This window comes from Felis catus, chromosome A1, assembly GCF_018350175.1.
Source record: "Felis catus isolate Fca126 chromosome A1, F.catus_Fca126_mat1.0, whole genome shotgun sequence".
Classification (NCBI taxonomy): Eukaryota; Metazoa; Chordata; class Mammalia; order Carnivora; family Felidae; genus Felis; species Felis catus.
Window position 1 is genome coordinate 124,930,333 of NC_058368.1, and position 14,297 is coordinate 124,944,629.

Consider the following 14,297-nt stretch of genomic DNA (forward strand, 5'->3'; position numbering starts at 1 on the left):
CTGAACTCTGATTTAAAGTTCCTCAGTATCTGAAATAGATTTGCTGCTTTTAAACCTCTTCAGTTTTTCCTCTGTGATTGTGTATGTAGTCATGTCTTAACTGAACAACGGTGTTTACGAAGAGTTGTTTGTAAAGTGTACGTTATTATAAAGTGAGTCGGATTTTTCAGGTTATGTGAAAATTTCATAGGTGCAATGTTGGGAGAATATTTTGGTGCCGCACAATGTATTGCTGTCTTTGGGAATAATCCAAGACCATCTCCCGTAGGAGAACAAACATGCTGAAATGCTGCAATCACAGGGCTTGACTGTGTCCTGGGCACATCATCACAAGGTTTATATCAGCTGCCTGGCCTCCTCAGGCAAGGTCCCAGGAAGCCGATGGGCTGTAGGAAGACAGGCCTGTCAGATGTGGGGTCATTTGAAATATCTTTTTGTCTAGTCTTTGCATACTCTTTCCAGAAAAACCAAAGGCTAGAGTAGTAAACCTGCCAGGGTGAATGTCCATTACCAGTGCTGTCATCCCCCCTTACACCACCACCATCCGTGCCTTTAAGAGCACTCTGAGTGACTTCTGTGAACCAGGCTCCAAGGTGCTAGGGACCCAAGAGGGATGATGCGTGTAAAGGAGTTTAACAAGGTAACAGTCTACTGATGACAAGGGTTGTGCAGCTCTTAGTCATCTGGGAGTGAGACTGGTGTAGGGAGGGTTTTCAGGGAAATGGGAGGTCCATGCCAAGTTCTGAAGAATGCAGAGTTGTGAAACAGGTGAAAGGAGCTTACAGGGAGACTTCATGAGGTGCAGGGGGAACAGACACAGGCCCTCTGCTGATAAGTGAACTGCAAGTATAGTTCAAATAGCTCTAAATGGGTGGAGAGTAGAGTGTACATGGGGCTCAGGAACCAACCTGTGGACAAGATTTCTGTCTCTGCCCAGAGAGCCGTGCAGAGCTCTCTGCTTCATTATTGCTCCCACTGGTCAATCCTTAGATCTCTGTGCTTAGGGCAAAATAAAAAGCTTTTGTAGTTTTACAGGTAACCACAGTGTGCTAGGAAGTGGAACAGGAGGCCCAAAGAAGGAGTTACATCAGAGCTGGTGCAAGGTAGTCTGCAGCCACAAGTCTTTCTGGAAGCTATGACTCTTGCATGGCCAGCAGCTCCCACAGTTGCAGAGGTCCACAGATTGGGAGGTGTTTACCTGCAAAACAAATTCCATCCACTTTGAACCTGAATGTGGTTTTGGAACTGCACTACACTGGGCTGTAGTGATTAGGAACCTGGGCCCTAAGAGTCAGACTTGCTAGCCACTTAATACCGTTGGACTCAGGGAAAGTCACTTAACTTCTCTGACCCTCATATTTCTCACCTCAAAAATGGTGTGAGTGGGGTGATGAGATGAAATAATAAAGCATGATTCTTGACCCAGTAAAGTACTCAGTAGGGGCACCTGGGTGGCTCAGTCCGTTAAGAATCCGACTTCGGCTCAGGTCATGATCTCACAGCCTGTGAGCTCAAGGCCCACGTCAGGCTTAATTCTGACCGCTTAGAGCGTAGAGCCTGCTTCGGATTGTGTCTGTCTGTCTGTCTTGTCTCTCTTTCGGCCCCTTCCCCATTTGTGCTCTTTCTCAAAATAAATAAAAGTAAACATTAAAAAAATTTTTTTAAGTACTCATTAACTGTCAGGAATATCACTGCAAATAACTATGAAGACCAGTTAAAACTTTGTACAAATGGAGATGAGGTTAAGACACTCAAGGTTACCTTACTAATTACCATTAGTTTAGAAAAGGTAATGTATATAGATTATGTGTCATCTTGAGAGGAATTTATTTTTTATTATTTTGAAATTATTTACTAGAATAATGGAAAACACAACTTTCAGAATTATGTGATATGGGATAAAGCATATCACTGGTAGTACATAGATTAAGGTTCTCATCACTTTGTGAGGACATAGGGCTGGTTTTCTGGGTTTGGTTTTCTCATCTGTGAAAAGAAGAGGTGACTTACATAATCTCTTGGTTCCCTTAAAGATCTAACAACTTTACAAAAATTTAATTTGAAAATTACCGCTTGTGGCTGTATTTAGTTCTAATTACTGAAATGATTACTTTTGTGAACTTACATACTCTTGAAATTTTAAACCTGGATATCAGCCCTAACAAGAAATACAAATGAAAATCAATGAAGGCCTAGAAAAGTGGAATCATGTTTATTAACTGACATTAAATGATGAGAAAATCCTTACTTTTTTTTAAAGCCTGTAACTGTACTGGGAGTATAGTATTTTGCAAAGTGGAGAAAAATTAGGACTGAGTAATTAGCATGTTCATGTTTAACAGCTATGGTTAGAGAAGAGTTTTGAAAGTAACTTTGAATCTAATTTTTGGTAACTATACTGTTAAAAGCTGTTTTGTTTTTTGGGTTTTTTTGGTTTAGCTTTAATTGTATAAGGAAAGGATATCCCCAGGGATATCTTCTAACGAACAAAGCCCTCTTTTGTCTTTTTCCTAAATTTGTAAAGTTTTTCCATAAATGCCCATATGTATACATTCTTTTTTACTTAAAACTTTAAAATGCATTGTTCAGTGACACTTAGTTGTATTGCTTCCTGATATTGAAAATTCAGATTTAACTGTATTGCGGGGGTTCTTTTCACATAATTTGGACAGAGTTGGCAATTCCTAGAAAGTATGAATTTCATTATGAATTTTTTTTCTTTTTAATCTAATAGCTTGGTGCTCAAGTTCTAGAAGAATATGACTTTCAGGTAGGTTTGGAATAAGGCTTTTTAACTGACTTAATCACTGTTGATTGTACCAACTTGAAGCATAGCCACAGAAAATCTCTTGCCCATTGCTATTCTTCATGTACAGAACTGAAGCTGCTTCTAATTCATTGCTGAGCACATCCAGTACTAATCACTGTTTGTCTTTGGATTCCTGGTACTGAAGAATACTTGACCTTTTCTGCTTCCATCACAACCCATACAGTTCCTGGATTTTGAATGTTGGGATCAGCTATTCAGATATTTGGGAGCACTTACTACATGCTGCTAGCACCTGATTTATCCACAGACACAGCTGTGATGAGAAATAGAGCAAAGTTCTTTTGAGTCTCAGTTGCAATTAGCACTATTCCTTTAGCTTATTGTGACTGATAACTAGCAAAAGTTTTTGTTACCACTGAATAAGGCAGGTAGACTGTCAATTTGCACAATGCAAACTGAAATCATCCTGCAGTTTTATAAATGCATGGTAGAACATTTCCTCCACTGCAAGAGGATTCTCTAGGAGTTTTAAATAATGCCAGAGATGTGTGAGAACAGAGCCTTCCGTTTTGAGGATTAGATCCATAAAGACACTTTGGGCATCCAAGAGAAAAGGTTTATGTTGCAAACTTCTTGATTTCTCTTCTCCCTCTTACTTCCTGGGCCAAGTTTTGGTGATAAAATCTAAAACCATCAGTGTCTGAAAGTCATCTTATCTCTAAATACAGCAACTTGCTAAGAATTAAATTGTGTAATATAATGCTTTATTCTGATTGAAGGTTCCCCAAAATACTGAATGTCACAGATTTTAATTACTAAAAGCAAATGAGTAGAAATTTCTTATAGGAGTAGAGAATATGGTTGGCCATATACCGAGCCAAGGTGAAATTTTTGTTTCTGAGTTCTTTCTCTGTTTAATATTCCCTGCCTACAACACATACACATGTCATGTCCCCTGCCCCCTGACCCCCCAAAACACAGACAGGTCTTGACTTTTCACTTGTGCTGGACAGTGGCTCTAAGACTTGCTGTTAGTAAGCCACCTGCACTGAATTCTTTGCCTTAGCAAGTTTCCTATAATGCCATTGCAATCACATTTTTTCTCTATTTCTTAGTCCTTTATTAAAAATAAATATTACTTTATAAATTATTTATTAAGCATTGATAGGGTTTGCCCTTGTGATCAATTTGCTGTACACTTTGGATAGTTATACCATCCTTCTCTTCATAGGCTGATTTCTGTCCTCATGCTTTGGGCTACTTTTGCCCCAATATATTATTTCATGGGAATACAGAGCACAGGAGCTACATTTTATATTGGCTGAAGCCGTATTGTTTTTAAATCTGTCACAGAAATTAGCCCAAAGACCTAGAAAAATAATACGCTATCAATTATTGATTTTTTAAATAGCTAATCTGGGACTGATTTTAAGTGTACTGTGAGAAATTGCATTAAAAACATTGATAAAACATTAAAAACAATTGATATTTATATTTCGTAAAAAGTTTCTGCTTAAGGGATATATTTTAAGTGTTCATTTTTCCCCCATATGCTTAGTTAGCCGTGTGCATCAAATCTTTCTAAATACAGTGGTTTTTTCCATAAACCGTTAAAATATCCTGGAAATGTTATAATTTCAGAATTTCAGCCCTTTCTTCCACAGCTCTTCTACCTGTGAAAATGGGATAAAATCTTGTTTTCTTAAGATGATGTGTAAGAATTTGGGGTTTGGACACTGTGGTCACTGTGAAGACATGACAGCCATCACCACCTCCCCTCCAGGATTATGTCACCTGTGATTGTTGTGAGGAAATGGTGAAGTTAGCGCTCTTGGCTGCTGTGGCTTTCAGTTTCTGCCCTGCTGCCTAGTAGTTATTTTGGGGTCTCCCCTGTATAAGTCTGAGAAGCAAAATATCACTGGGTCTCACCCTGGATCCTGGACATCAGAGGGGTCCGCTGCTATGCTGCAGCTGAAGCCGGGGTGGAATCCCTGGCTTATGTCAGTTCAGGTACCAGAGAACTGCTTCTGGATAAGACTTGCTCAGGATATTGACCTGTTCTCCCTTGCTGGAGCACAGAAGCAGCCATTGAGACTTTTAGAGGCGACTAGATCAGGAATGGGATGGAGAACAGAGGGGCTGCTGGTGGTGGCAGTGATGGCAGTGGCAGGAGCAACTGAAATCGATCTTCACGGCCAGTGAACTGCAAAACCTGATCAGCTTCTTACGGGATAGCTAGACTCTGACAGAGGCAGATGGACCACAAAACACCTAGGCCTAAATTTTTTTTAGCCTCTGATTTGTAACTTGATGTGTTTCTAATTATTCATTTTGTGATTCAAGTTTAATCAGACTAACTACAAGTGGGGCCTTTAGACTGCCCTTTCAAAAAATTGGTAGCATGTTCACTTCACTTATTAAATGATATTTTGAATCATTACCTGTTACTTTCTCTTAGAACTTTAAACATTCTTTAAAAACGTGAATATTTTAGTCTATTTCAAGATGTTTATTATTGCTTAAGTAGGACTAATGAAAAAAATTAGGAACAAATGAATTCCACAAGAATTTTTCTTTGACCTCTGAAGAGTCAAATAGCCCAACTTAAAGGTGAGAAAATGTGGATAATACTTTGAAAATGAAAACTATTCTGATAGAAAATTGAAGTTTTCTTTCCTGTTTCATTTAAAATGAAAAGCCTAATCAAATTGCATTTCAAATTCAAGAGTTGTTTATGGACACATCTGATTCCTTCTTTCCCCTTTCAGCTATTGTATAGGGAATTTTCTGTGTCTTTAGTTGAAAAACATCAAACCTGCTCTCCAGGAGCTGATTGTGGTAGACGGCGTGTTAGCATCAGCTCACACCAACAGGCCTGTACCCAGTACTATCTTCCCACCTGTGCAGACCATTGAGTAAAGTACTTGAACCACTTTGAGTTTGTCCTCATCTATGAATGGGAAATAATGTCTTTCATACTTCAAGCATTTGAGAAAATTGAATGAAATGATGGCTATGAACGTGCTTTCAAAAGGTAACAATACAGCACTAGGATTTATGGTCCCAGCACTTCAGAATTCCAAAGTGCAAGCACCTGCCTTTCTAAGTATCACAGTGGCATTAGAGACCTGGAGCAGTGGAGTCCTGGGCTGAGGCGGCTGGGGCTGGCCAGTGCTGAGTTCCCATCAGCTCATCCTAGTTCAGCAGCGCACTCCTGCTGTGCTGCTCTTATTGGAAAGAGCAGTAATAGCTCACTTCCTCCGTGCCTGGTCCACTGGGTGCATCCTATAGCTTCTCTCATTTAAGACTTACACCATCCTTGTGAAGTTTTATTCCCATTTTACAACTGAGAAAGCAGACACTCTGAGAGTTGAGGTAACTTGGCAGCTAGTTGACCTTGAAGCCTGGATGTGAACCCTGGTAGTCTGACTCCAAGACTGTGTGCTCTTAACCTTTTTGATAATCTTTTATATATATATATAACACACACACATATACATATATATACACTATATATATAAATATATGTTTTATATACGTTATACATATATTTTAAATCAGGAGATAGGTTTGAGTTACATCAGCACATTTTTTTAAAGTTTATTTATTTTTAGAGAGCATGAGTGGAGGACAGGCAGAGCCAACGTGGGTCTCAATGTCATAAACCATGAGATCGTGATCTGAAGTGAAAGCAAGATTTGGACACTTAACCAACTGAGCCACCCAGGAACCCCAGCACATACATTTTATTATCTTTTATTTATTTCCTTTTCTTGCCTTTTATTGGAGTAAAAATCATATCTGATTATGACTATTTAAATTATGGTTAAGTCTTCCAGAATACACAGGAAGCATCACTGAACCATGTTAACATTTTTCATTGTGATGTGAAGTTGGTATAAAATAAAGCCAATTGTAAACACAAATAAATTTAGACTTCATTGTGTTTACTGTGCCAGAGAAGAGAGTAGGCTCTAGGGTGCAAATATGGTCGGATTCTTTTTTTTTTTTTTTTAATTTTTTTATATTTACATCCAAATTAGTATATAGTGCAACAATGATTTCAGGAGATTACTTAGTTCCTCTTACCCATTTAGCCCATCCCCCCTCCCACAGTCCCTCCAGTAGCCCTCAGTTTGTTCTCCATATTTATGAGTTTCTTCTGTTTTGTCCCCCTCCCTGTTTTTATATTATTTTTGTTTCCCTTCTCTTATGTTCATCTGTTTTGTCTCTTAAAGTCCTCACAGGAGTGAAGTCATAGGATTTTTTTCTTTCTCTGACTAATTTCACTTAGCATAATACCCTCCAATTCCATCCATGTAGTTGCACATGGCAAGATTTCATTCTTTTGGATTGCCGAGAAATACTCCAGTGTGTGTGTGTGTGTGTGTGTGTGTGTACACCCTACATCTTCTTTATATATATATATATATATATATATACACACACACACACATACACCCCACATCATCTTTATATATATATACATACACCCCACATCTTCTTTATATATATATATATATATATATATATATATACACACACATACACACACACACACACACCCCACATCTTCTTTATCCATTCATCCATCAGTGGACATTTGGGCTCTTTCCATACTTTGGCTATTGTTGATAGTGCTGCTATAAACATGGGGGTGCATGTGTCCCTTCAAAAGAGCACACCTGTATCCCTTGGATAAATACCTAGTAGTGCAATTGCTGGGTCTTAGGGTAGTTCTATTTTTAGTTTTTTGAGGAACCTCCATACTGTTTTCCAGAGTGGCTGCACCAGTTTGCATTCCCAAAATATGGTTGGATTCTTAATGCACAGACCTTTGCCAACAGAATGGGGATGTGCTTGGAGTGCACGTGCATTAGAAGTCGTCATTGTTAACACCGTGGAGCCTTCACCCTTCACAGAGTGCACGCACAGACTTGGTCTCCCCTGCACCCTGTGACACTGCCATTATTCCCATTATATAGTTGGTGGAGATACCTCACAAGAGTTAGGCAGCCTCTCCAGGCAAATGAAGTAGTAAGAGACAGAGTAGTAATCCTCTGTTCTGTATTTACACCCACTCCCTCCTGTGCCGCCTCTCCTCAGCTTGCACCTGAGTGTCCTAGTGCATGCTCCAAGGTAGCTGCCTTGGGTATTTCAGGCATTTTGAAATTTATTTCTTTACACCTAAATGTAGTTATTAGAACTCTTTGTGTAAGTGGGTCTTAAAAAAATATTTTTCATGTCCAGTGGTTTTAAATAAAGATTCAATTCAGACTTCAGCATTTTTTTTGGTTGGTGTAATTTAATTGTTGGTTATGCCTATTTACTAATTTGAGTAAAGATATTAACATCTAAGGCTAACATCCAATATAGAAGTATGCCTAAGTGAATTCTAGTCCATTTATTCTCTTATTGATGTTTGTTCTCTACTAGTAATGTAAGTTAACAAATGCCTGCCTCCCAAATGTGGAATCTTTGTTTTGTGTTCAGCAGACATCTTCTTTGATAATTAGAAGAGCTTAGTGGCTTTGAGAAAATTCAGTAATCTCCCTGACCCTATGCCTCCCTAACAAAGGCGATTATCTTTAACTATAGAAAGTCCAGTCAGGTAAAAATGAAATCTCCTTCAGGGCAAGATAAATATCTTTGCCCTTAACTGTCTTTTATTCCCTTATTTTGTTTTCTTAAAAATTATAGTAATGTTTTTGCTGTCCTATAAAACTTACATACGTGCTCCTTGTAGAAACTTAAACTGTCACCTCAACTCAGGCCATGTTTACTGGCATACTGTGTGCATACTACTGTGCTAGGAACTCATTTGGGGAGGTAAAAAGATGATTGACTTCTTGTGTCCTCTGACTGGTTATAGCACTACTGGTAGCTAGGTTCAGGAGAAACTCTTGGAGAAAATAGGGGTAGTTGTCCATTCTGCCTGGATTTGACAGTATTCATATATATACTGGATATGAGGACAACTTCATAAATGCTGCCTACTGATTATCTTTTTAGGGTACATATGATGTAGGCATTGAAGAAAAAAGATGAAGAAAGAAATACCGTTGTGCTGTAAGAAAGGCCTCTTAATAAAAAATGTAAGCTGACACACACACACTCTCCTAAGAAAACAATCAAAAATGATGCAGTGCCAAACTCCTGAAAATGATTTTATTATGTGTATTTTACTTATATACATCTTTTAAGAAAATAACTTGTGGAAAGTAAGATATGCTTAATCTTACATATCTTATTACAGTGATAATAATTCCTCCTTTGGGATTGAAGTTTCATGGCTTCTTATGAATGTTTGTAAGGATACCTTTGCTCACTTGAACCCTGGGTTGCTCAGAATCTTTCACAATTGCTGAAGATTGAAGAATGAATGGGGAGTTGCTGTGGGCAATTTTAATTCCTTGATAGATCAGCCCCGGTTCATTTCCGGACCTCTGAAAGAGTAGTGGGGAAATCCTAGCTCAGATTCCTCCTTCTGAGAAGTGCCAGGATTTCACAGAAGAGAGCAGAGGAGAACCTGCAAAGGAGATGTTACAGGACAGATGACACCCAAAAGGCAGGGGAGAGGACATTGTCCATGGAGAAAATGGTCAGCAGTGGCAGTGCCATTGGGCAAGGAATGTGAAGGTGGTAGTGACTGTCTTCTGACCAGCAGTTTTAGTGGGGTGGTGGGCATCGGAGCACCTGTGCTTCGTTAAGGAGTAACAGGGCGGTGAGGAAGCACAGGCTCCTCTTGAGAAGCTGGCAGAAGATGGAAGGGGAGAGAGGAGAAAGCCTAAGGGTTAGCAAAGGCAAAGAAGCATTTAGGATTGATGTGATTGGTCTTTATTTTAAGGCTAGGAGAGGGGAGAATGCTTATAGACTGAAAAGATGGAGCAAAGAGAGGAGGTTTTGTTGTTCAAGTAGTGAGCGTGCTTTTCTGAAACAGACGTTTCTTGAGGAGGAGGCTGGGAGGGCACTTGACTGAATGGTGAATAGGAAGCCAGTCTGTGATTAAAAGTTTGCCATGGTTATGAAATATGTAGATAGGCATTTTTTTCTGTGTTTAAATTATTGTAGTTCATGGTGTAACAAAACATTCGCTCACTCAACAAATTTATTAAGAACTGGCTATGTGCCAGGCGCTAGGAATACAGCAGTGAGGGAACAGACAAAAATTCCTGCTCTTACAGACATTATGTTCTAACAAAACACGGTTGTGATTGTACTTGGAACCCATTTCATGGTTTCTACATGCACAGTTTGTTCATGTCTTACAGACTTCCCTGAGGGTGACAGGGAACACTTTTTTTTTTTTTTTAAGTGACTTTCCCTGCCCCAAGTGTTCAGCAGATTGCTTTCTGTCCAAGCCATCTTGGTGGCTCTGATAGTTCTCTACCCTCTTCCTAATTGTCACTTACAGTTGCCTCTTAGAAATAGTAACCTACAGAATGTAGGTTACAGTGCTATAACCAGTCCTGTTTTAACTTGGTCAGCATGCATACCTAACTGGTAGCCAGTCACAGTTTGATGCTGAAGGTGTGGTGTGGTGATGCATGTAGGGGTATGATCCCATAGTACTTTCTTGGTAATAAAGTATCAAAGATTTGAAATATTTTTAGAAAAATAGTTTAGGACATATTTAGAAATATCCCCATAAATATTACTCTGTTGTATAACAGATATAACTGATAGGCTTTCTTTGGTGGAAAGTGGTAGAGATATGGTGTATGCTTGGCACTTATGCAGTTTATCTTCTCTCTGCCTCAGGTAGAGGGTGACTTATTGCTTATATATGGCTAGTTGCTGTGGCCTTGATAAATTATGCTCTCTGAACAGTTTTTTGAAGTTTTGTCATATCTTTATGTAAACATTAAACTGATGGGAACACGGTTGAGAACAGCTGCTTTAGCTTATTTGTGAACACTTTGGACATCCATTCAGTTCTGCTGAAGGACCCAGGAGTGTCCCATGCAGTCTGCCATCCTGAGAATGCTTGTTTGGAACAATGAACATCTTTGTGTCATTGGCTAACGTTGAATTCATTTGAATTTTATTTTTTAGTCATATTTGTATTTTTTTTAATTAAATTTTTTTTTATCTTTATTTTTGAGAGAGAGACAGAGACAGAGCATGAGTGGGGGAGGGGCAGAGAGAGAGGGAGACACAGAATCCGAAGCAGGCTCCAGGCTCTGAGCCATCAGCATGGAGCCCGACATGGGACTCAAACTCACGGACCGTGAGATCATGACCTGAGCCAAAGTTGGATGATTCACCGACAGAGACACTCAGGAGCCCCTAGTCACATTTATATATTCAATGAAAGACTTTCATTGCAACTCACTCCCAAATCTTAGAATAAAATTGGTCTTTTAGAAATTGATGGTCTATTTTTCATGCTTATGCTATGGCTTCTAATGCATCCCACCAGCTGTTTTCCCCTAAACTAGGAGAGTCCATGTTTGAGGAGCCTAGATTTGGGCTTCCAACACTGCCGCTTCCCTGGACATACCCCCATTCATCAACCCCCTTGGCTAATTCCCTCTGAGGTTCCTTCCTAGTAAGATAGTAGTCTCATGACTTCTGCCTCTCCCCTCCCATGCACAAATCCTTTTGGGTTTTCCTTCAAGACTTTTTATTCTTACTAACCACAGGAAAATCATCAGGCATTAACAAAATGAGAGTCATGCTCAAGTTCCCAAACTTTGGGAAAGTTTTTTTCACTGAAATACAAATGTCTAAATTTGTGGTTCTTGGCTTCTTTTACCGGCCATCTCTTAGTGTTCTACTGGGATGAAATCTTCCACTTTTCATTCTTTCCACAAAGCGTGGTCATAGAGATATGGTCTGGAGGCTCATATTGGGAAGGCATTCCTTCCTCCCAGCCAGCCGTGTATAGGTACCAAGCATTTGAAGGTCCATAATGTTAGAATGGAAAATGAGTAAGACCTGGTCTTACCCTCAAGTAAAATATAGCACAAGGGGAAAGATCAGCCTTTTCCTTTATTCAGCGTGTATTTATTAAGTATCTCCCATATGCCAAGCTTTTTGCTAGGGTGGGGGACATAATGTTGAGACACCCCCCCCCCACTTTCTGCCCTCAAGGATTGCACAGTCAAGTGTTGGAGACAGATAAGTGTCCATTTTAATAGTGCAATTTGCTGAGAGGGGATGGAAGAATCTATCCCTCACTCCAAACTCAGACTGAAAGCCAGCCTCTGGGACAGTTTCTCTAAGGTAGAGATGACCCTAGAACTTGAGTGGTAAGGTGACAACTACAGGGCATTGAGACCAAGAGATACGCCAAGGAAAACTAGACAAATTTTATTTTTATTTTTTCCTTCTTCTGTGTACTAGATAAACTCACATTTTATTGTCAGCTTTGTTTCCATTTTTCAACCTAAAAGTTTCGAGGTTGCATATCAGCCAGAATGGTGATGAATTGAGTCAAAGTTATTCCAGGTAAAAAGAATATTCATATACATGCTTAGGAAAAAGAGTTGGTGCCTGCCATGATTTAAAATGGGAATAACATGGGGCACCTGGGTGGCTCAGTCGGTTGAGCTTCAGGCTTCGACTCAGGTCATGATCTCACAGTCCGTGGATTTGAGCCCCACATTGGGCTCTGGGCTGACGGCTCGGCGCCTGGAGCCCGTTTCGGATTCTGTGTCTCCCTCTCTCTCTGTCCCTCCCCCACTCACGCTCTGTCTCTCTCTGTCTCTCAAAGATAAATAAACATTTTTTAAAAATAAATAATAAAAAAATAATAAAACAGGAATAACACAATAATACAATTTATATATGTATAATCTTTTGCCCCATTTTCATTCAGATCATTCTTTTATAACTGAGTTAATTAAAATTAGAGATGGTTAAAATGACTGTCTTTTGAAGAATGTACTAGGCTGTCATAAGTCAAAACCTGCCATTTTAAAATTAATGCAATTATTGGATTCTACTAAATTGTACCTTTTGCTACAGTGAAAAGAAATTGGCATATTCAGGAACACCTCCAGAATTCTGTTGAAATAAGGAAGACGTTATTTAGGTAGACAGACAGAAATGATTCAGACTATATTTGGGACCGGATATCAGAATTAATGTACCTTCTCTTTAAAGTGATTAGTGGGGCAGATGACATCTTTGATAGTAATAATCACTTAGGTTACATTTTTAAGGAAAGAGTGCCACCTGCTGAATGAAGTTTTTTTCTTCTCATTCCATTCTAGAATGTTCTGTTTCACTTTGAATTCTTAGTTTTTTCGACTATATATAGATAGCTTATGCCAGCCAAAGAACAAAGAAGTTAGGTTCACTCCTGATCTCATCTTCCAGTGGATTAAATAAGGTGTGCCTAGTATTCTTAGAGGAGGTTTGTGCCATCAAAACCAGTTGCAGAAAATAAAACCTTAACCTAAACACGATTCAGCACTTTGCAAGTTTCAAAACCTTCCCATGATTGTAATGTACTCACTGGCCCAAAGTTTTTGTTTTGTTTCAAGATGGGTATGTGGACACTCATTGAGTAGGAATAGGTGAGCAAATGTCTGGGAAGAAATTATGCCAAGGAATAACTGAAGGGGAATAAGGAACATACGAAATTGGTCAACATCTACTGGGGGAGACCTCAGTCACCTAGAATGTTAGTACAGAAGTAGTTTGATCACAACTTGGCTGTAGGTCATTTGAGGAGATTCCTGAAGTCAAGTTGGAAATCTAAATACCTATTTCACAATAATCCATAAGGTACTTTTATAGTTATTAACAAGATGTCATCTCATCAGTGAAAGGTTGAGAACGTGAACACTAGCAAACACAGCAGTAATAGAATTAAAATATTTTATTTGAGAATTTTACATGGCCATTACTTGTAGTTTATTGACACATTTGTGGTGTTTTGGCTTAATTTATTGTTAGGCGTCAGTCATTTGCAGCTTTTTCCACATGTTTATTGGACTATATAAGTAGAGAATTTTTTTCTTACCAGAAGAGCTAGACAGTACACTAGATTGATTTATACTTGCTGATATAGACAGAGTAATTGTACAGCCCACAGAGGAATGACATTTTGTATTAAAATCTGGAACTAAAAAATCATATATACATTGTGTAAGGTATTAGAATTTATTCCATATAAAATGTTTGTTTTTTATTCAAATATGTCAAGTTTGTGTCCTAAATACCAGATGTAATTAACCAAAGGTTAGTCACTTTTTCAGTTTGAGGAATGAATTGTATCTAAGACAGCAGATCTTAAAAAAAAAGTTGCAGTGATATCTACTTTTATTACTTAAATAAGCAGTAATAATTGGCTGAATGAATGATAAGCATTCTAAATATAAAAAGCATAATATTTAATAATACAGAATCAAAAAGATTTTACAGTAATTGTGTTTTCAGGCTAGCACTCAAAATGACACATTAAATATTAACATCTCAGCTTTTCTTCATTTACAAAAAGCAAACCATCACTTCTGTGACACAGATTAAGCATTTCTTTTTTTTTTTTTTTAAACGTTTATTTTGGAGGAGAGCA

The 14,297-nt window shown here is 38.6% G+C and overlaps 1 protein-coding gene across 7 annotated transcripts in view; it reads left to right on the top strand.

The window, feature by feature from the left end:
* MAP3K1 (mitogen-activated protein kinase kinase kinase 1) overlaps window positions 1–14,297 on the top strand; it is a 76,557-nt gene that overhangs the window by 13,471 nt on the left and 48,789 nt on the right. Inside the window, exon 1 of one of the 7 annotated variants that reach the window (XM_019834410.3) lies at window positions 2,745–2,770. The exons of the other annotated variants lie outside the window; for them this stretch is intronic. Coding sequence (XP_019689969.2) covers window positions 2,760–2,770 — 11 coding nt within the window. The 5' untranslated portion in view covers window positions 2,745–2,759. Of the gene's footprint in view, window positions 1–2,744; window positions 2,771–14,297 lie in introns of those variants that run through there. 7 annotated transcript variants of the gene reach the window in all.